At 36.1% G+C, this 26,566-nt stretch overlaps 1 protein-coding gene across 2 annotated transcripts in view; it reads left to right on the top strand.

Annotated features, from left to right (window-relative positions):
• LOC136850575 (serine/threonine-protein kinase meng-po-like) overlaps positions 1-26,163 on the top strand; it is a 168,102-nt gene extending 141,939 nt beyond the window's left edge. For both annotated transcript variants that reach the window (XM_067124200.1, XM_067124199.1), the window contains exon 4: positions 21,215-26,163. In XM_067124200.1, coding sequence (XP_066980301.1) covers positions 21,215-22,387 — 1,173 coding nt within the window. In that variant the 3' untranslated portion in view covers positions 22,388-26,163. The remainder of the gene's footprint in view (positions 1-21,214) is intronic.
• The last annotated feature ends 403 nt before the right edge of the window (positions 26,164-26,566 follow it).

Below are 26,566 nucleotides of genomic sequence, written 5' to 3'. Positions count from 1 at the left end.
AGAGAGGTGACATTTCTTTTGCTTGAGTGAAAGTTTACAGAAATAACCTGGTACTGAAAATAACAGCTGATTAAATATTGACAATTTTGTTTGACTCTATAAGGCATCAAATATACTGCGAGAAACGCTATCTTTTATCGGCAAAATTGAAATAATTGATGGGAAATGTAAATTTGATAAATGCACGGGTGGATAGATATCAGAAAAAAGAACGTGACGAATAGTGATATCAAGAAGGATAAAACTCAACGGCAATATGATATTCTTAAAGTTCTCTCTCTCTCTCTCTCTCTCTCTCTCTCTCTCTCTCTCTCTCTCTCTCTCTCTCTCTCTCTATCTCTGTTCTTCATTTTCGAAAACATTCATGACGGAGTCAGTCTGTATTCTAGAAAATCTGAGACAAGAGCTGCATAAAATTCTGTATAACAGCTGAAAAAGACATTCTTATCGCTAAGAAGCCATAATGACAAAACTCACCGATCCTTATTATTAATGTAAAGACACTATCAAGAATCGATAGTAAAAATACTGACGAATGGGGATATTACCAGTGTTACCAAGATAGTCTGGCATGAGCGCCATCTTTGGATGCTGGGCGTCAAATGCTAAAAGTTTTTTCATCTCTTGTGGCTTCTCTCCCCGGTTTCCGAAAGACTGCTTCGGGTCTCTTTGATTTGGCTTCTTCTTTAGTGTTTCTCTCTTGTAACAAAACAGCTTATCTAGCTATACAATGCTTTTGTTCTTACTTTCTCTCTCTCTTGCTTTCTGGGTGTGGAAAAAATGCTTGTACATAAGATTTTATTCATGCATATATATTGGATTTACATATCTACAGTACGTATCAACACATAGCAACTTGCATTCTGGTATATGTGCACGTGTTGAAGTATAGTTTTATCCACACAAACACACACACACACACACACACACACACACACACACACACACACACACATATATATATATATATATATATATATATATATATATATATATATATATATATATATATATATATGTGTGTGTGTGTGTGTGTGTGTGTGTGTGTGTGTGTGTGTATATCTACACATATACATATGTGGATCAGTTCGTGCGTTACAGAAATTGCTAGGTGAGGAGGATCTTTGTGTAAGACCAGATTGGAAGGACGTGTTGATTACCTAGGAAGTGGGTGCCTTTGTGGGAGGAGTGAGTGAATTCTTAAACATTATGTTTTCCTTACAATACTGAAGTTTGTTCTTTGGGCTATAGTTTATTTACCTGTCACGCATAATTTCATTTACTTGTCTTGTTGTTAGACTTGTATAACGTTTTTGTAAGATGGGTTTCTTTTATTTCACATCTATATTTTAGTAGTTAGGCACAAAGGATGAGAGAGAGAGAGAGAGAGGGAAAGAGGGAGAATGTTCTCTCGGATATCGTCGCTACCAGGTTGACCAACGCCTGCAACTTCGGCAGGTAAGAACAAAACAAAATTAAATGGATTAACCATACAACAGAGTGTCATTTAGAGATATTTATACAGTATGGATACACATAGGAAACAAGGCGTTGTCTGGGGGTTCAGTCTTAACCAGTTGGTGTCCTGAGTGAAGTGTCAGTTACTGGGCATTGAGTATTTTACTGCGGTTTGCGACAACAGTCTCTGCTTTTGTGTTTTTAAGTGAAGTGCGGTTATTATTATTATTTGGAGTTGGCGATTATTGGTATTCGACGGAAGGGGAAAATGTAAGTTTTTTTTACTACAGTTTCTTTGAATTTTAATTTTTTCTCTCCTCTCTCTTTCTGTAATTTTTGTTTTTCCCTCTTATTTTAGTTTTTGTAGAGCTGAAACATGTTATTTTTTCTTGTGTGGGACGTGCGGCGCTGTGTGTGTGTGTGTGTGTGTGTGTATGAATACGCGATCGTGTGTGTCTTTTTTTAAGCTGGCTCTTTGAGTGTCGTTTGCGGTGCTGACAAATTTTTCCATTAGACAAGCTGTGGGTTGTTGGAGGGTGAGTTTTGATTCTGAGATTCTTATTCTTCTTTCTTCGTTTTTGGGGGGGAAGGATGACTTGGGGGTTAAATTTGAAATTTTTTGACGTAGTGTTAGGCTGTTTACATGAGGGAGTAAGAAGGGATTTGCTCCCGTGGAGTTTGTGAATAATTGTGGTTAAGAGGATATTAGTGTTTTGATTTTTTTTTTGTTGGTTTTGTTTTGTGTTAGAGCTTATTGTGAAAGGTTTTAATATTATATGCATTTACAGTCGGGGTAAGTTTTTACAGGGGTGTGGAGTAGTTCCCGTTCATGTAGAAACCAGAAAGGGAAATTACTGAAAATGGCTCTCAGGGGTATAGATGATAAGACATTGGTTCAGAGGGTAACCACTTTCACCTTGCCAATTCAGCCTTTTGCGGGGTTGGTGAATGGGGTTTTAAGACAGCCTGTCGAAATTTTTAATAAGAGCATTCAAAATCAATTGAATATAAAGAAAGTCACAGATCAGACAGATGCCTTTAATGGGGCGAAAAGTTTTTTGCTTTGGACATGGGAGATATTGGAAAACGCTGTCGTAGCATTGGATTTAAGAAATGCTGGAATTGGCATGACCTGAACGTATGGGGCAGATGAATGTGGTGATTTGGTTTGGGATAGAGAGCATTTTATAAGATCGGAAGAGACAGAATTCTATGGTGGAGTATAGCTCGCAGTTATATAATGCAGCTATAGACTTGGTGGAGAAATTGAAAGGCTCGAGCAGGGTATCTTGCAATTCTCTACCATTAGCAAATTTTCAACAGTTCTGCACTTTTCCTGTCTCCTGACACAATAGTGAGCAGTTTTGATGCTCCAGTATAGCCTACGTCTGAAGAATTATTTATTTTTGCCCAAATTAGAAAGCACATGTCGAAATTCCCGATGGTGGATGGTACATTTTTCATTGGGGGATCGAAAACCATGATGGGGTCAAAGGAACTTCCTGCAGAGATATTCAGGTTTTTCTTCTAGTTGGTTTTGCGGTAAAGTAGAGAGTGACAGAAGATCTACGGATCATACTTCACAAATTCATTGCTTTAATTGAAATAAGTTAGGGCATATGAAGAAGTTTTGCCGAGTTAAATACTGTGGCGGGTGTAATAGTTCTTCCCATTTTTGTCGCTCAAAAAGAGTAATGATAGACCAACAACCCAGAATTTTGGTAGCAGCCATAGGAAAGCTTCTCAAGAAAGTTATCCCAAGAAGTCTGAAAGCAGACAGAATTTTTGGAGGGAAGGTCAACCAAAATGGAAAGGAAAAATTGTTCATGTCATATAGGGCTTTAGGGAGATATAGGAGAATGGAAGTCAGTGGTACAAGGAGGTGTAGCTGGGTCTAGTCTTTTAATTTTTGTGGACACAAGGCATCAGTCAGTTTAGTGGACTATGATTTTTATCAATCTATGTTTTCCCAGTATCGGCTAAGGTATTCAGAGGAGAAAGTGTGCCATGTCCAGGCTCACAAACTGAATGTTGTAGGGGTGGCGGATATTTGTTTTTCGCTGGGGAACCAGTTAATAGGGAAACCAGGTTTGGTGATGAGATGAGTTAACTTGGGTAATAAGGTTTTATTAGGGCATTCAGCGTGTAATAGGATTGGTATTTCCATATACCTTAGTAAAGGAGGTTTAATGGTTGGTGAAACTGGAGGTTTTATCCTGTATGTGGGTGTTGAGAAAATGGAGGGGAATATAATCTGTTATGGGGGATAATGAGGAAATAATTGGGGATAATGAAGAAATTGTGGGAGATAATCAGTCACAGGGAGAAACTGAGCCTAATGGTGAGGGAAGAGGGCATATAAAGGTATTTTAATGGAGGACAATTTTAGAACCAGGTATGGTTGGTTTGGTGAAAGTTAAGGTGAGATATATAAAAATGGATAAACAGGTGTGTGTGGTGGAAGGCAGTGAGACCTTAAAGGAGTGGCGAGTACAGTTTCAATAAACGAGGTATTAAATAAAGGAGTTACATGGGTGAAATTGTTAAACTATAATAATTCGGTTCGGAGATATCAGAGGAATGCCTATGTTGTAGATTTGGAGGAATGGAGAGAGGACACTGAATCAGTAGCCTTAATAGAGTTGTGTGAGCGAGCCAATAGGAAAGTGCTCAAGGCTCTTAGAGTAACAGTGGGTGGAAATGATACTAATTGGGATAGATATATAAATGTGGTTATCCAGTTCAGGGTGCATTTCATTTGCTGTCGATACCTTCATATTTGTGATGATACGATTAAGTCGTTAGTTGCTACAGCTAGAGAGAGACATGCACGTCTTAGTAATAATTTGGAATCAAAGACTCGAGAAATGGTCGTGAGAAGCAATGCGAAATTGGATGGCATAATAGTTGCAGCTGGGAATAATATGTTTTTGAAGATAAATGTCAGAAATGACTTGAATTATAAGTTGGGTCCCACGTTTGATGGGCCATTTTGTGTTCTAGAAGAGAAAAGGGGAAATAAGTTCATAGTTTTGAATGAAGACACGGGGGTGACAAAGTTAACATATATATCTAAGATTAAAAGAACAGTTTAATGTTTAGTGGGGTTTCTTTTTTTTTTGGTAGGTGTTTTGTTTTGGTTCTTTGGGATAACTAGTTTTGAAATGTGAGGTGGGTTTACCGTGGAGTTTTTCAATCTTTCTTTGCTTTCTTTTTGTGGAGTTAAACAATTTTGTTTATGGTTTTTTTATCATTTGTATAATTTATATCTTTTGTGTGGTAGAACGAGGGGACGGAAAAGGGGGTGGTTGCTTTAGCCAAAGGGGTAATCTAGATTTGACAATAGCTTAGTTTACAGTTCATACAACAATTTTGAATATTGAGAAAGAGCCTGAATTGCCGCTAACAGAGATCATATCTCAAGTAAAATGGGTTGTAGCAGCGGCAAAAGTGCATATTTCCGAAGATGTTTTACCTTTTGGGGGTGTTGGAATCAGTTTTGACAGTAGTGATTTTACAGGTATTATCGGATAATAAGGGTATATTTATCAGAAAGGGAGATACCTACGAGTGCAAAGGACCCTTTTTGTAATTACATAATTGTGATGTTAGAAGGATTAGAAACTATGTACATCATAGGGGATAAATTTAAATCATTAGTTATTGATTATAACGACTAATGTTCTATAAAGACAGGTGTACATTAGTCCATGATAGATATATTTGCAAAAATAGAGGGTTTGTAATGAAGAATATAAGTTTCTGGGGGTTGTGAGTTTCAACTGACACATGATGTCATTCCAATAAACTGTACTTTTAGACACGTTCCTAGTGCCTATATGGTGATGCCATTAGAAACGACTTCAGTAATCTTCTGTAGGAGCTACAGACTGACGATGTGCCCAAAGGGGTTGACATTGATTCTGTTAGAAGGGCCACGGCTCTTTGATGGAGCATGCAGAATAGTATCTACAGAGATTATTATTCTTAGCAAGAGGATTTATAATTCGTCAGCTAACATCTTCCTGCAACATATCCACAATCAACATGGTGTTGTGGAATTACTGGCTGTGGTAGAGTTTACAATGTTAGCACTGTTAAAACAAGTAGGAGATATGGACTATACTGAACTGTGGTTAGTCACAAGTTAATCTTGCCATGTGTTCTTGGTGCATTATTACTGATTATTATAATCATGTGTGTTGCCATTTACTTACGATGTAGGTGGTTGAGCTGTTTCAAGCAGAAGCAGTCTCCTCAGGTGCAACTGTCAATTAGTCATGAAACTGCACCATAGATATGAATAAGTGTAATTTGCATTGCGCTTGACGCAGGTAGGTGGGCTGAGTTATATACATGTGTGTATGTAGGAATTCGTGTACATGCTCAAGATAATACAAGCTCTTGCGATGTTTATCAGTTTTGCAGGTAAGAGGAATGTGACCTGGACGTCTGTTATTCAACATTCAACATTTTTCGTTTACAGCCACTGTTGGATACAAGCTAATTCGGAAACACGCTTCTGGTGGGGGAGGGGGGGGGGAAGCTTGCTGTCTCTGTGTTCTAGATAGAATGTTCTAGAAGCTTGGGGCCCAGTTTTAAGCAGATTTCTAAGTGTTCCAACCAGATAATGTGTATTAGTTTGTGCACGATGGAAGAAGTAAGGTGAAAAGGCATTTTGTGAGACGTATAGCATTGCTGAGTGAGAAACAGTGATAGCCGGACATTGGAATTCCAGGTTCCGATTCTTTGCTGAAAAGGATGTTTCAAAATGGAGCCATGATTAGTCATGCATACGCACAGACATACATGTAATGTAACCATTATGGGAAGTGGTCATTTAAAGGAACTGTGACAGAAAGACACTTAATACAATGGAGACGAATTATTATTATTAGGGAGTTGAAATGGGGAAGAATTCCATTTATAATTTTGGTGTTTACTAAGATGGTTTTTGGGGAAGATATTCATTTATCATATGCATTCTTTTGTTCTTTTAGCAATTTTCTTATTTACAATGTTTTTAACTTGTTATATGTTAGCTTCACAGAATAAACTATTTTTGTACACAAGGTTTAATTTCCACACAATAGTTTAGGGTATTTTGAGAGAGAGAGAGAGAGAGAGAGAGAGAGAGAGAGAGAGAGAGAGAGAGAGAGAGAGAGAGAGAGAGAGAGAGAGAGATGCTCTTCCTCGGTCAGCTACCAACGTGCGAAACTTTCCGAAGGTAGATGAAAAACAAGGTTTTATGGGTTTTCCATACAACATACATAATATATATATATATATATATATATATATATATAATATATATATATATATATGTATATATATATATATATATATATATATACTATATATATATATACATACATAATATATATATGTATATATATATGTATGTATATATATATATATATATATATATATATATATATATATATATATATATATATATATATATATATATATAATATACATATCGTCGGAGTTTTTTCCTATTCCCCTACGTCTTTGATGAAGAATACACTAACTTCTATTTTCAATTTATTGTTTTACGTCACGATAGCTGTTTCACACACCACGGCATTATCAAGTGACTGCTGGCTTACAATTTCGATTTACAATAATTTTGTCTCTCCATGTGAATGGGAAAGTAGACCTAAGCAGTGGCTGGTCCAGGGATTTTGGGGTCGAAAGCTTTAGGTGTAACTTACATATGGGGAAAGAAATTCTAATTATGAAACAATGCGTTGGGAATTTACCTAATAACTGTGTATGAAATTTATAAATTCATATGTGAGAGAACTCATAAAAATGATAAAGTATGACAGAGGTTATATTTAATAATGCATAATAAATGGTATGAGTGTACATATCTTATTTACAAATATGTTTACTTATACAAAAGTATATTTCGCAAATATCTACTACTAGATGACGTTCGCGGTTCGTGTCGGGTGCTCTTGTACTCTAGACTGAAGCGATGTGTCTGGCGTTCGGGGGTGCGCTCTCTGGTCTGCGTTCGCTCGCACATTCCTCCTTCTGCTGGAGGAGAGTCTGTGATCCGACTCTTGCCGGATATTAAGAGACGGTTTTTGAATGGCAGTGCTGACTACTTCTGCTATTAAAAGACGACCATAGTTTCTTTCTTTATGGATGACCTGGGAGTCTTCAGTCAGTTCTTGTAGGGGTGGATTCCCGTCATACGTGTCTATAAAATGCTGGTGTATGGCCCCTTGGTTTCTGTGGGTCAACATTCGCCTCCGAAGGGTTGTAGTAGTCTGTCCGGGCATATTAATTATATACCACATTCATACACATCTTCGGTCCCACGGGAGTGGTGCTATTTTCCATTATAAGGGCTGCTACTAAGTTTGGTTTACTGTACAGCCGGGTTTATTTTCCTGTAAGGGGTCCTAGGTGTTGTGCCTCTATTAATGATTCCTCATAGAGTGCGACATTCTTCCTTATACGCAGACCCATAATACAGGCGATGATAAATAACCAGGTTCTCCTCTGCCATCATTGCGATCGGTTGGTAGAATTCGTCCATTTTCTTTTTAATCGCGGTTTCGATGATGTAATCCTCGCACCCATTGTTTGTTAATAACTGACGAATTCTGACTAATTGTTTAACGAATTCTGTCTGATGCGTCATTGACATCTCTCCAAGTAATGCTGAGTGAGTGCTCTTTTGATATAGTACTGACTACTGACTTTTTGTACTCTTCTGGGCATTCTCCCCGGCCATTCAAACAACGGCCATCATTCGTTGCTTTTGTAAACACAGTAGTTTTAAATTGTCCTTCTTGTTGCTTAACTAGGACATCCAGAAAAGGCAAGGTCTTCTGCTGGCTGCGCTCTGTGGTGAAATTAAGCACAGAAGTTTCTTTTAGGGCATCCGCTATTTTCCTGGCGTCGTCATCTTCATCTGTTGTAATGAAGATATCATCGATGTACCGTCCATAGATCTTCGGCTTACGGTGTTCACGGAAGGTCTTCGCTTCAATGGTAGCCATGTACATGTTTGCGAAAAAGACCCCAGTGGAGATCCCATGGCTTCTCCCCACTTGCCAATATAGTTGCCCTCGATGGGAGAGGAACGGGGCTTTCGTAGTACATGCCTTTAAGGGTGATGTTGATCGTTTCTTCGACGGGAACGTTCGTAAACAGGCTTTCCACGTCGAGTGAGGCGATGTCATCATCAGGTCCTTTTGCATGTAGAAGGTCGACGAATTCTACCGCTGATTTCATTGAGTACGCATTAGGAATATACGGAACTAAAAGGTTATTTAAGACCTTTGCTATCCTGTAGGTTGGGGGTGCCATTTTAGAGATGATGGGACTGATGCGGCTGCCGGTCTTGTGGGTTTTTACAGTCCCGTAGCAGTAGCCTGGCCCATAGTTGCCCATTACTTCCGGAAATATTATAGTTTTGTTGGTTGTTGGCCCTAGTCATGAGCCTTGACATCTTCCTGAGGTCATCAGTAGGGTCCTTTGTCAAATGCTGGAACTTGGAAGGATGCTGGAGGATCCTATCCATTTTTTAAAAATATTCAACTTTTTCCAATACTACATAAACTGATGATTTATCACCTTTCCATATGATGATATCCAGATTGTTACATAGTTCTTTGGCAGCTTCCTTCATCTCCTTGGTGATCATCTGGCTACGAAAATGTCCTCTCTGGCGTCCTGCCTCTTCAATAGGTTCGTCGATGCAAGTAGATGTCAGTTCCAGCTTATCATCATCCCGGAGCTGCAAGAGCTTCGCTACCAGGGCCTCTGTTTCAATTCTCTTCACTTCCGGGTGCGGTTTCCTTGCGTAATTACACTGGAGACCCAAGTTTAGCAGGGACTTTTCGGGATGGGTGAAGTCATTTCCCACCAGGTTGATGAAGCTGTCTTTGCATTATTGACTTCTCACGTGCCCTCCATGAAGGATGAATAATTTCGACCTCAAAAGTGGTTCATCTCATTAATCCTTAGACCAATCACTGCTTAGGTTTACTTTTCCATCTGCATGGAGAGACAATATATGTATATATATATATATATATTATATATATATATATATATATATATATATATATATATTATAATATATATATATATATATATATATATATATATTATAATATATATATATATATATATATATATATATATATATATATATATATATATATAATAATATATATATATATATATATATATATATATATATATATATATATATATATATATATTATATATATATATATATATATATATATATATATATATATATATATATATATATATATATATATATATATATATATATATATATATATATATATATATCTATATATGTATATATATATATATATATATATATATATATATATATATATATATATATATATATATATATATATATATATATATATATATATATATATATATATATATATATATATATATATATATATATGAATGAATTTTATCACATCACTGTGTTTCATATACAGGGTGTTTCTGAAATTAGAGGGCCCCCTCTACAGCATAAATTAAAATTGATATGGACAAAAACAGAAGTAATTCAGTACAGGTATTTAAGTTTCTCTCTGAGTATTTAATATTTTGTGTGGCCTCCATCTGCCTGTACCACAGCCTGCATTCTTAAAGGGTATGATTTCAGCAAATAGCAAAAAAGCTGGGAGTCAAACTCCATTTCCCTGAGCACTTCGGTCACCTCTCTTTGCAGGTTGCCGAGGCTTGGTATGCCATCATAGTTCACTATGCGAGCTTCAACGTGATCCTTTAAGATACTACCAATGTTTTCACACACATTAAGGTCAGGGGAGCTACCTGGAAATTCACTTGACGAGAAGAAATCGATACCACCGTTTCGAAGCAGCTCCTGTGTCTGAAGAGCCTTGAAACATGGTGCCTTATCATGCAAAAATGTGACTTCTTCAACAGATAACACATTTGAGGAAAGGAAATACTCCACCAGTAAGCACAGTTTCTCTGAATTATTTACCATTCCATGACTGTCCTTTTTCTTTGATGATCCACATTAACCGTTTGGTTGTGAAACAGGGAAAAATTCCCAAACATTCAGGAAATTTCACAACTTGGCAGTAGCGCACGTCATCGCTGATATCGTCCAACTTTGCAGCCCAAATGATGTCATTTTTATGATTTAGCTTCCTGACTGTGTAAATGAAGAATTAATCTGATGCGGCAACATGGAGAAAGTCAGCTTCATCCCAATCTTTAAGAAATGAACCACAAAACCATGCATAGTTTCTCTCTATTGCTGAGTGATGTTAGGCTTGCTGATAACATGAAATGGCTTGATACCAGATTTTTTCAACTCATGGTATACAGCACTATAACTTCTCTTCGTTTCCCTTTTTGTTTCTAGTTCAACCGCCAATTTACGTAAAGACTTTCTTGGTCTACCCACTGCCTCAGCTATGATGTCTTTTGACCCCTGAGAAAGGACTTCAGGCCTTCCAAGATTCTCACTCTTTTTGTTCCAGTTTCTTTTTACAAAGGATTCATCTCTTTTAATTTATTTAGCTATCCAGAAGCGTGAAATGAAGGATGTGCCAGCATCCCTGGCCTCTCTGAAGGTTATAGCCTGGATTCGGTCAATCCATCTGATTTCCTCTGAGTTGTTAGCCATGGCTGTATCTAACTCCGTCACTCAGTCTGAAAATGCAAGAAATGTAAAATGAAAAATAGCTTAATAGAAACTTAAAATAATGTACTTGGAGATAGGCTATAGCAGAAGACTTCATAAATTTCCATTTGTTCTGTGGAGGGGGGCCTTTAATTTCGAAACACCCGGTACAATCATTAAGCTACAAACATCCTTAAATATCCAATTCGCTCTACCTCGGAAATAATATATTTTCATATAAGTTACCCGAAGGGGAATTTTTTAGCTGATAATAAGTTCGTCATCTCATGGGCTCGAACCACGGAAGACAAGAACTCAGGACTACAGTGATGCGCATTTAACCACATGGCCAACAAGTGAAATATAAGTTGATACCGACTCCCACCTACAAATCACTGTCGAACTCAGGCATTTGTAATTAGAATCACTGCAGTCCTGAGCTCTTGTCTTCCGTGGTTCGAGCCACGAGACGACGAACTTATTGTCAACTAAAAAATTCCCCTTCGGTTAACTTATATGAAAATATATTATTTCCATCTTACCATCATCCTGCTATACTTGCTCCTAAATACTTTCACTTGCGTAAATTAACCTCTTCCATTCTCCCACCATCCATAGCATTTACACCCCACTTTCTCCTCTCACAACCACTTTCAAGCTTTTATTGATTTCCTCGGTTTATTTTTATATTCATAATCAGTAATACATCAACTGCAAACGGCAATCATTCCACGCTCTATTCAGAACTCGCTTTCTTTACCACTATTTTTCATCTATGTTTACTTGCTTTTCTTTGATTTCTTGCATAACTCAAGCCACAAAGATATTAAAAACCATCCTCGTCTCGACCTACTTTTACATTAAACCAGTAACTCTCTCTTTTAAATAAACACTTTATTTCCTTCAAAGGAACTTTTAATCACTCTACCTACTTTGACTTACTTAATCAAATTCCTACTACATACAATACTTTACACAGTATACTTTGAAGTATTATACCAATATAATTCTTAATGCCTCCTCTACCACCTTTACTTTCATCATACAAAAAGAGTATTATTCCTCTAAACCCTTCCTCTGGAATCTTACCATGATTCAGACGTGACTTACAAACTCTGGTCAGCCACTCATTTCATCCTGTCACCACAGTACCTCAGAATCTTATTTGAAAGTCCCTCAACTCTTGTCATGTTTCCATTTTTAACCATTTAATTTCTCTCCTTTCATCCTGAACAGTCATTTTCACCTGGAGCTCTTCCCCTTTTCTATATTACTGAATGAAAAAATGCTCAAAGTAGCATCTTTTATTCTGGGATGTAGTTGTCCATTGGCCTATCTCACTACATTTACATCCCTGTGAAACAACTTAATTCTCTCTAAAACTCTTGCATATCATCTTCCCTATATTTTCATTATTATGTCTTCTTTAATTATCTATTCTCTTCGTCTAAATATTTCTACGTCCATGCATTTAACCTAGGCCGAACTTATCCACTTCCTCCTTATATGGTCTTCTCACTTCTTATGAAATTTTCAAAACTTAATTTAATTTTCCACCTTAATTTCAATCCTTCCCCTGCAATATAAATTTCTATATAGTGTAGTTTTCGCTTCAATCAAATAACTTTTTACACCTCCAGCCTCTTCTTCTGATCATCACATTCAACTTTCTCTTCCATATACTCTGTAGTGACATAATCTAGCAGAATCTTGTTCCTACTATTTATTTTTCCAAATTCACTGACGAATATTCTTTTTGGAAACTATGTATTCCAAACTATCAAGCACCTCCTGAAGCACAGACAAACATCTACATATATATATATATATATATATATATATATATATATATATATATATATGTATGTATATATATATATATATATATATATATATATATATATATATATATATATATATACATATATATATATACATACATATATATATATATATATATATATATACATATATATATATATATATATATATATATATATATACATATAACATATATATATTATATATATATACATATTATATATATTTATATATATTTATATATATTTTTATATATAAAAGTGAATGTTTGTATGTTTGTCCAGATGTTTGTGCTCTATAGAAATCCAAACTGCTTGACCGAATTAGACAAAAGTTGGCACGTGGCCATCATTTGACCCAACTTAGATAATAGAGTAGGTTTCAAACCCGTACCCCTTCCCCCTTCCCTTTGTAACATGTGTGGTAAATAAAATCTACGGGTTAATCATACTTTATTTCATGTGAAAATAAACCCTACAGGTTTATCATACCTCATTTTATGCACTCGATACCATAGAAATATATTATTGAAAATGCTTTTCTTTCCTGTGATTAATAATTCTGTATCAAGGTTTAGACAGTCACCACAGTAATACTTGGATAAAATGGACAGCCACCACAATAATAATCTTTGGATGAAAGGGACAGACAGTACAGTAATACCTGGATAAATGACACGATCACCACAGTAATACCTGAATAAATGGGACAGTCAGCACAGTAATATCTGGATAAAATGGACAGTCACCACAGTAATACCTGGATAAAATGGGCAGTCAGCACAGTAATACCTAGTTGAAATGAAAAGACAGAACAGCAATGCCTGGACAGATGGGACAGTCACCAGATTAATATTTGGGGGACAGTCACCACAGTAATGTCTGGATAAAATGGACAATCACCACAGTAATACCTGGGTAAATGGGACAGTCAGCTCAATAATACCTGGATAAAAAGAACAGATAGAACAGTAATGCCTGGATAAATGGGACAGTCACCACAGTAATACCTGGATAAAATGGACAGTCACCACAGTAATACCTGGATAAAAGGGACAGCCAGCACAGTAATACCTGGATAAAAGGGACAAACAGAACAATAATTCCGGGATAAATGGGACAGTCACCACAGTAATCTGTATATATAAAAGTGGATGTATGCATGTGTGTGTGTGTTTGTTTCAGCATAGCTCTAAAATGCATTGAGCAATTTCAACCAAACTTGGTATACCTATGGCTAACTATTGGGAAAAGAATACTGTAGGGGTAAGACATCACTGGCACCAAAGGGGGTGGGAGTGGGAAGGGGTGACATGTAGAAATAACCGAAAATGACAGATATTAGTCTAATCCATAGTTTTCGAGGTCGCTAAGATGAATGGTGAAACTCCCAATGCCATTTAAGTCCAAGTTCAGCCCGATAGGTGGTGGGGGGGGGCGTGAGAAGGGGTGAAAAATAAAATGTAAAAAATTACAGATGTTAGTGTCTAATCCATAGTTTTCAAGGTAGTTAAGATGAATAGTAAAACTCATGATGCCCTTTAAGTCTAAGTTCAGCCCCGATATGAATGAGGGGTGAGATGGGGGTGAAATATAAAATTTCAAAAATGCTGGGCAATGTAATTGAAGCAACTATCTTAATGGAAAGAGAGAGAGAGAAGAGTGGGGAGGAAGAGAGAGAGAGAGAGAGAGAGAGAGAGAGAGAGAGAGTTTATCGTTTGTCATTCAGTTTTCCCGGGCAGCGCCGGGTTGGTCAGCTAGTGTCTGGATAAAATGGACAGTCACCACAGGAATACCTGGATAAAAGGGACAGTCTTCACAGTAATACCTGGATAAAAGGGGCAGACAGTATGTTAATATTTGGATAAAGGGACAGTCACCACAGTAATACCTAGGAGAATGGGACAGTCAGTACAGTAATAGTTGGATAAATGGGAAAGTCAGTAGAACAGTACCAGGATAAATGGACAGTCACCACAGTAATAACTGGATAACCTGGGCAGTCATTACAGTGATACTTGGATAAAAGAGACAGTCAGTACAGTAATGCCTGGATAAATAGGACAGTCAGCACAGTCATACCTGGATAAAATGGACAGTCACCACAGTAATAACTGGATGAAAGGGACAGTCACCACAGTAATACCTGGTTAAAAGGAACAGTCACCACAGTAATGCCTGGATAAATGGGACAATCAGCAGAGTGATATATGGGTAAATGGACAGCTAGTACAGTAATTTTTGGATAAAATGGACAACCATCACAGTAACTTCTGGATAAAAAGGACAGTCTTCACAAGGAGGTGGAAAATTTTTTTTCTGAGGCATTCAGAGTTTTCCCAGGCAGTGCTGGGTTGGTCAGCTAGTGTGTGTGTGTGTGTGTGTGTGTGTACATGTACATATACATAATATGTATATATATATATATATATATTTATATAAGTGTATATATATATATATATATATATATATATATATATATATATATATATATATATATATATATATATATATATATATATATATATATATATACACACACACACTCACAGTATATATGGCAGGAATAAATCCATCTTGAAAACACACAATAAAGTAACAATGATGAAGATTTTCATCCTTGTTTTTCTCTAAAGTTTTAATTACTATCATTCCTCTCGTCCGCAATAGTGTCCAGCAAATATTAGTTGTTGCGTTACTTGAAATTATTCATATTAGGAAAAATAGAAGAAATAATTTCATAATTTGATGTCCGTTACTTTAAATATATATATTTATATATATATATATATATATATATATATATATATATATATATATATATATATATATATATATATATATATATATATATATATATATATATATATATATATATATATATATATATATATATATACTGTATATACACACAGACACACAATATCACAAAATAGCCACCCAACCTCGTGTTAGGCTTCCATGAGAGGGGATGGTTTAGATTCCAGATTCTTTAATTTACTAAGTACAATTTACCAAGTACTAACTTTTGAAGACATACAGTACAGTCTTCTTCATCAGGTACCAATGCACTGAGGAGATAACTGTTAGTTACTCTTGGGTATCCATGCATGTGCTCCATCCATCATCTGTTGTTTTCTGTTTCTAATCCCTAGGGTGACGTACCTGTCGATTTCCAGGGCCTCCTGCCTTTCCCTCCAGCGTTCTTGATCTCCGTGGCCATATGCTTAATACTTCATTGTTCGGAATATAAATATCCCCTTGCTGTCCATTTTTTTGTTTATATTCTTAAAATTCTGATAAATAATCCGACAATTAATCTTGTCCTCCAAATTGTTTCCAACGTTACCTTCCATCGTTTTTTCATGAGTTGATGAGGGCGGTCTCTACGATCCCCCTCGATGTTTTATTCTTGTTGTTGTATATAAATTATGTATTTACCCAGTTGATGTTATGGTTGTAATTCCAGCAGTTTTTGGCCAGCGCCGAGGCTTGGTAGTGATGACGGATGTTCTGGTTATGCTGGCTTGCTCTCTCCTTGCACGGTTTGCCGCTCTGACTAAAATGTAATTTATCACAACTGTCACAAGGTGCTAGATAGACCCAGCCCCTTTTCTCCTCCCTTCCATTGGGTATTTTATTCCTAGTTACCCTATTCTTAATGTTGTTATTATAATTCCCAACTAGTCTTGCATTTTTAAGTTTTTTGCTTACATACTTTCTTGTTTATTCCGTCTTTATCTTGGCGCCTTTCTCCCGCCCCCATAGTAGTGTATTCTAGCCTTACTATACGCCTTCCACCACCATCACCACTATGAGTCGGGTATCCCTGTTATTAAAAGAAGCGGATAGAGAGTCAAGCTCCTTTTACACATCAGCTGGGTTGCAAACCTGTAGGCCTAATAGTCAACATTGTCACCATTCCTATTTTAATATCCTTTGTGTGGTTCGAACACACGATTACATGAGTGTCTTTTATGTGTATACTATACTCTATTTTGCTGCTTGCGCTTGTGGCTTTAACGTCCAGGAAGGGGATTATCCCTTCTATCTCCTCTTCTAAGGTGAATCTGGAATCTACACTATCCCGACTTATTGAACCATAGATTGCCTTCTTTTAAAACATTATGTAAATAAAAATATTGCTTCTTATGTCTCTAATGTAATGAATGTTCATTTGAAGAAATTGTATAATTTAGGAATTACTGTTCCCAACTTTTTAGATCCAAAAAAAGTCGTTTTTAACTTCTCTGATTACGTACTGTCGGAGAGAGAGGAGTTTCTTTTATCCTCGGTTTAGACTTTTGTTTACCTAATTTTAAACCTTCTTACTCGAGATTCTTTTTACCCTTTGAATTACTATTTAATCGCCTTCGTAAGTTAGGCATTTTACCTGACTTGAAAAACTTTCAGGGTGAAATACGTCAATTCGCACAAAAATCGTTTCTGAATTTCAGGAGTGGTTGGTTGCCTTTCCTTAAGAAAGATGATTTTAACATTCTTAAACAGTTGTCTCAAAAAACAAACTTGGTCATCACTAAACCTGATAAAGGCAAAGGTACTGTAATTCTCAGTAAACAGGATTATGTTGCAAAAATGAATACTATCTTATCTGACCGGTCAAAAATTTGAATGCGTTGGTTCTCCTTACTTTCAACCAATCTTTAAAGTTGAAGACAGAATTAATAGGTTTTTAAAATCACTTAAGGACAGAAATAAAATCAGCGAACATACTTATTCGGATCTGTACACATCTGGTTCTTCTTATGGAGTTTTATATGGCTTACCGAAAGTGCACAAGGAAGGAATTCCACTAAGGCCTATTTTGGCCTCTTATAATACTCTAGTTATAAGTTAGCAAAATTTTGGTTCCACTATTACAACCATTTTTCAGAAAATGAGCAACCCTTACTAACTCCACTTTGTTTTCCAAAGAGATTGTTACTCAGGACCTCGATCTGTATATGGTAAGTCTTGATGTTGTCTCGCTTTTCACTAATGTACCGTTGCAGGCAACGATACAAATTATCTTAGATAAGATTTTTATAGAACCAGGTTTTATCTATCAAGGGTTTGATAGAGACGATTTTGAAAAACTTTTAAATTTGGCTGTGCTGGACACAGATTTTTTATTCAATGGAAAGCATTATAAGCAGGTCGACGGTGTTGCTATGGGATCTCCGTTGGGTCCAGTTCTGGCAAATGTTTTTATGTGTCATTTGGAGGAAATGCTTTTTAGCCACTGTTCATCCTCATTTCGCCCTTTATATTATAAACGGTATGTTGATGATACTTTTCTACTTTTTAAAAGTAAATGGGCTGCTGAACAGTTTTTAGAATTCGCTAACAATCTCCATCCTAGTATTACATTTACCATAGAACATGAAAAACAATGAGTGCCTTCCTTTCCTTGATGTGTTAATTACCAGATCCAACCAGCACTTCTCCACTTCTGTCTTCCGGAAACAAACGTATACTGGTCTTGGTTCAAATTTTTATAGTTCATGTTTTTACAGTTTTAAGCTTAATAGTATTTTAACGTTACTGCACAGAGCCTTTTCTCTCTCCTCAGACTGGCTCTCTTTTCATAATGAGGTTGAGTTCCTTAGAAAATACTTTCAGAATAACTGCTACCCTAAACTTTTATTTGAAATATCTCAAAAAATTCTTGAATAATAAATTTCAACCAAAAATTCCTGTACCTACAGTACCTAAACTTGATTTTTATGTTTCCTTGCCTTTTACGAACGATGAAAAATTTTTAACTACGCTGAGGCAGATTTTAAAGAAATACTTTTACTGTATCAATCCCAAACCTGTTCTAAGTAATCCAAGAACAATTGGCTCTCTTTTTAGATTTAAAGACACTGTTCCCAACCTTATGCGTTCTTTGGTGGTCTATAAGTATACTTGCGAGATGTAATCTCGGGACTTACGTCGGATCCACCAAAAGAATGCTGAAAGTGCGAGTTGACTCTCATCGTGGCGTTAGCCATAGAACAGGGTGTACATTGAGTAAGAAGGAGTTTTCTAACATAAGGGAACATTCTAAACAATGCAAAGCTTATATTTGCTATGACGATTTTGAAATCCTAGAGCAAGCTGCTGATGAAACTTCTCTCCATATCCTCGAGTCGTTAACCATCAAACAACTGGTTCCATCTTTGAATAGTCAGTCTTCTTCTGCCCCTCTGTTTATTGCTTAAGAGTTCTCTTCGTCCTTTTGGTGCCCTTCTTGGTCACTCAGTTTTCTTTTCTTGAGGCGTTAGGTTGGTTTTAACTTTTATGTTTCGGTTTTAATATCTATATTTTAACGTTAATGATTTTACTGAGTCCTTTGTATTGATTTTAATTGTTGTTATTTTTTGTATTTTAGCCCTGATGATGAAGCCATGCTTTGAAACGTTGGCTGTAAATAAAGCTGAATATGTATCACCTCCTTTTTCGTCGTCCTATTTGTTCTATATATATATATATATATATATATATATATATATATATATATATATATATATATATATATATATATATTCTATAGGCTTTCTTCTTAGACCTTTAACTGAGGACGCATAACCGAGGAGGCGTTGTGCTTTTATCGTTCAGAAACAAGTTTGCTTCAGTTAAAGATAGTCATTCTTCTGGGTTCTTAACAGAGACATGCCGTGCGGCTTTTTCTTTATCATCCCCTTTGAAATATGAGTTTCCATCTTTGGTTGTTTGCTGCTTCTTAGGGGAGTCGGCTAGACTCGAGACTGAAATTCATGAAGTCCAAATTTGGAGATAAAAATTTTGAGAGTGCGGTAAAATTTCTAACTGTAGGTCCTGGTAAAATTTCTAACTGTAGGTCCTGGTAAAATTTCTAACTGTAGGTCCTGGTAAAATTTCTAACTGTAGGTCCTATTGCCGAGATAAGGGCTCTTTCACACTGCGGGCGTACCATCTGCCCTGACTAACTCTCGCTCTCTCTCTTTCTCCCTTTTATAGCGTTTTGCTGATGACGTTTGATACGTCATAGTTTATAGGGTGTGTCGACTATGTCGCTGTTCACCATCTCTAACATGCTTCACTATTCACTATTCTGTTCACCATTTTCTATTCACCACTTTCTTTCCCTCACCCATCGAGTTCGCAGCCGGCGGTTTCAAGGTGTTTTCGTAACCCCTCACCTTTCGTCTGAGCTCTTCAACGATGACGTTTGCTCGCTGCTGTCCGGCGACGAACGTCGTCGTTTTGCAATACGTGAAACTTTTGCTTTGTTTTTAGCGCCTGATCGACACTGCCAATTTCTTCTGTCTTCTGTCTCATATATATATATATATATATATATATATATATATATATATATATATATATATATATATATATATATATATATATGCCAATATATATTGATGAAGTTTTAGTTTTCAGGAGGTTTCTGTAGTTTCTGACAGTTATGATATTAAACACAAAAGTATAATTGATTAATTCAGTACGCGCTTACAAATCACACACACACACACACATATACATATATATATATATATATATATATATATATATAGATTATATGATATATATATATATATATATATATATATGCCAATATATATTGATGAAGTTTTAGTTTTCAGGAGGTTTCTGTAGTTTTCTGACAGTTATGATATTAAACATGAAAGTATAATTGATTAATTCAGTACTGAAGCGCTTACAAACACACACACACACACATATACTTATATATATATATATATATATATATATATATATATATATATATATATATATATATATATATATATATACATACTGTATATATATATGTATGTATGTATGTATGTATGTATGTATATATGTAAGTATGTATGTACTGTATGTGTAATTCTTATGCATTATATTACTGAGGTAATCACTTGAACTTTCGTTTTTGAAACCATGGCTGTCAGAAACTAGAGAAACCTCTTGAAAAGTATTACGTCATCAAAGAATTAATTATTATTTGACCAATCTAATGTTCTACCCACATCATGCTACTTCTTAATAACTGTTATTAGGGAAGTGACAGTTAATGCTAAATAAAAATCTAAGTAGATTCTCTTAAGCAAGCAGCTCCTTCGAATAATAAGGTAAAGAAACAAAGTCTCCCACTTCAATATCTAATCACATGAATGCAAATTAGAACTCATCGAAAATGCTTCTTCATGATGCAGTCTAACTTTCCATCATTCAGAAAATATTCATGAAGTACTAACAGACACTTCATTTTTGTTATCCGCAGGATGTGTGGCAACTTGGCATCCTGATCTACGTGCTCTTGACAGGTCAGCTGCCCTGGCAGAAGGCTGATCTCACTGACCCTAATTACGCAGAATATGTCAACTGGAGGAAGAGGAAGACGCTGCGGACCCCGAAACGCTTCACAAACTTCACGTCCCGTCTGCTGCGCATGTTCAAGAGATTACTGGAACCTAAACCGGAGAAGAGATCCACCGTGAGAGAGGTTTACAAATACCCGGATGACAAGTGGTTGGTTAAGCTTCCCCGGAGAGACGCCGGTGATATTGACAATCAAAGCATCTGCTACTCGACGTACTCGGCTCATTCCTGTCCCAAGGAGAAGGACTATGTATTGAGGACTCTGAAAGAGGCCGGCATAGAAACCACTGTCGACCGAATCGCAAAACGCCAAAGGATACACGAATGGCTGGAACACTCACTTTCTAGCAAAACTCCAGAGGGAGAGGACCAAAGGGCACTTGACGGTTCGACCTCTCCATCGACCGACCAAGATGACCAAAAAGAGGATGAGGTCGAATCTCAGTGCTCAGACAATGACAAGCGATTGAGAGAGAGTTTAAGAAAACAGTACGAAGACCTTGCTGCCTTGAGTATTGAAACTGCTCGAACAAGGAGTGCAGCAAATAACGTCCACGATGGACACCACGGGGGCCCTACTCAAGATAGGAAGTCAAGGGTCACGGAATACAAGTCACAATCTTCAAACAAAAAGACTGACCCCAGAAAGGGCGAGATTATTAACTCAGGGGTGATCGTCATATCAGGGAGCATAGTGACCCCTGTCCGAAGATTATCCCGCCCAAGAGCTCACAGTAATAGTCCGCACTTAGGAAGGAGAAATTTCATACGAACGCAGAAGTTCAGCGATGCGCCTCCGAGCCCGCCTCCACCCAGACATTATGCCCAGCAGAGCACCTCGCCCGCTTTGCCTCTTGAGCCTCCCCTCGCCAAGGGTCCTACTTACGGCAGATCGGATCGCACTGAATGCGGGTACGAGTTAAAACACAGCAAGACTTACGGGTACTTCATGACCGATTATTCGGACGAACTGGAGTCGCAGAAAACGAGTCAAGATGACAGCAGCAGCAGCAGCAGCAGCTCAACAGACACGAGCTTGGCGAGCGTGCTTGTGCAACCAAATACCTACCATTAAGGAAATGCAAGTGAGCACGCGCACACACACACACACACACAAGCTCTGAGTGATAATGTTTGTACATCTTCGAGTATAAACATCCGCCCTTGGAGACAAAACCTTCCGCATGGATTGTAGTAGAATATGTTTGGCTGCCTAACAGATCATGTTTGTACTCATTTTTTTCATTTTTTATATAAAACTGTAGTTGCTTTACTTCTATGTGTGTAGGGATATTCAAGCGTGTTTAAATTTCTTTTATATTTATAAGAAAGTGACTTGTGGTATATTTATCAAGCGGGGCTTTGACTTAATTATTTCCGTATATTTGCTCTTTTTTTAAGCAATATAAAAAATAAAAAAATATTTTCAATAGAAAAAGCCTTTTATATTATTCGTTGATAAGATGCTGTTCTATGTTTTATTCAATGTATATCATCTGTTCACTGAAAAAAATTGAAGGAAAACGACATGAAATTGTACATTTTTTTCTGTAGAAGTAATACAAACCTCGCGCTTTATATAAGACCAGGTGTCTTTTCTAGTCAAAGTAATGGCTTCACTTTCAAAGACGCCAGCTGATCATTGACAGTTAGTTACCCCAAGTGGAGATCGGACAAACGGTTATGAAGACTACAAGATCCGCGAGCAGATTTATGAAGCGAATTTCCTTTCCAGTAATTTGTCAGATTTCCTCCTCTGCAGACTTATTTTCCACTGTCAAAAATACTGCTCAACCGGTGCCAAAACATGTCCGAAATATGAGAGCCAAATCAAAACGTCTAGGAATCTGTAAATTTAGCAGTAATAGCGAGTCTTACGTGACTGAGTGATCTCTAGAATGATGTAAGTTAGGATTAGAAACTTCTTTAGTGTTAGGTCTGGTCCCTTTGTGGTGAATATTACCTTGTCTTCCCTTATCATAGATAACAGCGTTGTCAGATTATGGTGCATCAAAATTCATTGTAAAACAATATGAAGTATGAAACTATTCACAAATGATTATAAACCTTCCAGGATAGCTATAGTTCCTGAAATTTTCTCTTGGTGCTCACTTTGATTAAAACGAAGAAACCTCTTAATGTTTAGTCACAGACTGCAAAAGCACTTGTAAGATGATAACGCGACCTGTAGCTGTAGTAGTACAGCCATAAATAGTGGAACTAACAGTAGTGGTAAGGGCCATGTTTGTTTTTAATCGTAAACTCAAACAAGTTATTTGATTATATCCTACAATCTTCAGTTTGATTAGTCCAGATTCATAATGAAAATGCTTATGAATATTGGAAAAATTGATTTGTATATGTATAAGAAATCAGTGTTTCTACCGGAATACTGCTCTTTATCAAAACATCCGTTTTCTCTCCACCAAAGCCTTGTACAATTAATTCTCAGCAGAACGAGAAAAAGTGTGTTTACGACAACAGCTCAACAGACGTGGCCTTAGCAGAGATTTTATAAACCGAGGCAGGACGCAAGTCGTCCCTTAACGCTAGATATCTAGAAATAGAATAATGATAACACGATAAGAATGATTTAACAGGCTCTCATCGACCGTTAGTTCGTTCTTAACTTTTCTTATATCAAATCCGGTGATAAAATGTATTTTAAAGTTAGATAATGGGTGGATAAGTAAATTACATTTTGTAAGAATGTTATGTCCACTTACTTCCACATCAAAACAATTGTAAAATAATTGGTAGTTATTTTTGTTCGATTCACGAAATTTAACGCGGGATTATCTGGAGACATAATTATCGGAACTCGCCTTTTCATGAGAGTTTTAAGAACAAGACGGAGAAGGTACTGTATTACCACATTATGAATCTTTCTGATTTCCATGACTATCAGCAGTATTCTGTTCTGCCACTTTCCATCCCAAATATGCGGGACGATGATGTATGTAATCAAAATTGTATATAAGAAAATATGTAATATTTAAGATATCAACTATATATGCCTGCTCATTATTCATGTTTTTATCGGACGGTTGTTATTTGCAAAATTTGTGCAAAATATAACGAAAAATCAGTATTAGACAAAAATGCGTTTATAAGAATTTGTTATCAGAACGTTACACGGTATCTTAAGTTAATCACTAGTAACTTTACGCTGACTTTGTTTCTGTAATATGCAAGATTATCGCATAAACAAATGGATGGTGCTTTCAATGTTGCAATAAAAATGTGATTATTTAAAATCATCATATTAAAAAAAGGTAGAAATAGAACCCAAGATAGCTCATAACATAAACTTCAAAACTTAGGACACAGTATTCTATCTTAGGAATAAGTATGGATGAGCGCGCATGAGGAAGAATGGAATTATCGTTGTGAGGTGAGGTGCCAGTGTTACTCTGTATACATATTGTATAGTGCGGTTCATCATTTCACTTGCATGCTCTTCTCGAAGACATGTCACTGAGAGGATCATGTCACCAGCTTTTTCAGTTGGCGTCTCTAGTGTTGACATGCTCTTCGTCATTATATCTGTTCCTTGTGTTTCGTACGTGGATTGTGTTATTCTTAGGAGCTGGCAGAAATAAGTCCTCTTCAGCAAAGAAGTGTTCACATACCCACATAATATCATTCAAAAAAGAATCATTCGGTTCGTTGAAAAATTCATGATGAAAACCAGGATAATTAAGTAAGGAAATGTTACGAAAACAGTTGAAAAAAACGTGATCAGCTTTGTCTGGGGGCTTTTTGAAACCACGATGCTGTATTGACAATAATGATTTTCTCTTTTATATAGCAAAACATGAGATATATCTTGTAAATAATGTTATTTCATCTATGGGTAGGATTACTTTAGGTGACTATTAAAAACAGTTATATATAGATCTGTGATGCAACCTTTGTGAGTGGATGTATGGAAAATGAAATTTATGATTTCTATGAAAGAAAGGTTTATTGTTACAGACATAATATTATCTAGTTTCGAAACTGTTGAGCTACAAATTATATCGGAGCGTTTCTAGTTTATGAAGGTAACTTTTGGGGCTCATGATGCTTAGGAGATGATCTGGGTAAAGATTTGTTCTGACAACATATGCAATTGTATCTTCCAGTATGAATATGATAACTATAATATATTCAGAGATTAATGCAATAGAAGCTAAGTTATTATCATCTTACATTGTAAAGCCTATCTGTTGTCCGATCAGTTAAGAGCTACTGTATATTATAGGTATCGACAAAAAAGAAATTATTTCTGATTTTCACTCGTGTGTGGCTTTTCATAATATTTCAGAAAGGCAAGACGACGTTTTACTATGAACTTGAGAATTTTTCGTATACTACACATTGGACGATGAATTGATATTATAGGTTCATTTCTAACAAAAATGAGAAATAATAATTTTCATGGCGATGCATTTAGGTATTTAAATATATTAGCATGGAGTCACTATGGCTTCTAAGGTTAGGGCAAAGTGTCTTGAGTATCTATAGAAACGTAAGTTTCTTGTACAAAAGAGGTGCATTTATGCTTAATTCGTCTTTTCTTAATGGGGTCATGATACTTATCCACTTTTGTATGAATAGTATCTTGGCCAAGAACGAGTAATATTTCATATGCTGAAGATATATTTTACCCTATTTCTATAAAAGAAAGATAATAAAGAAATATTACTAACCGTGGGAACGTTTACATTTTCAGTGCAAATAAGGAAGTCTGTCGTATGTACCTTTTTTGTAAAAAATGAAAAAAAAAGATTCCGATTGTTTGTGAGGATCGCATGATTGAGAATAGTTTTGTATTTTCTTGTAAATAAATGTCCAAAGCGAACCAGACTTTTGTGTTTCTTTTTCCTGGCAACTTCTTCAACTTGAGGAATTTATCTCTTCCTTAAGAACCTCAACGATTTGTTATTTTTTCTCAGGAAGTCAAGACTAACTCTTGATTCAACAGCACCGTTTTTTTTATTTACATGCATTGAGCTAAAGTAGTCAATCTGGTTTTTTTATCCCTTCAGAAGGGAGAAAACAGCTGTCCAAGCTGCCCTAATGAATATGCCAACTACAGATTCTAATCTAAGAACACCATGGTTTTATCATTCTTTTTCTTAAAACCTACATTATCATAGGGTTAAGTATAGGCATCATTTCATCATAAATAATGATTTTTTTAAGTAAATGAAAATTGACCGTCCAATGTTTTAAATGTTCAACATCTTAAAATGTTCAATATTTCAAA

Source organism: Macrobrachium rosenbergii, chromosome 22 (assembly GCF_040412425.1).
Source record: "Macrobrachium rosenbergii isolate ZJJX-2024 chromosome 22, ASM4041242v1, whole genome shotgun sequence".
In the NCBI taxonomy this organism is placed as follows: domain Eukaryota; kingdom Metazoa; phylum Arthropoda; class Malacostraca; order Decapoda; family Palaemonidae; genus Macrobrachium; species Macrobrachium rosenbergii.
Note: the sequence above shows the minus strand (reverse complement) of the source record. Positions and strands in the feature narration are given on the sequence as shown.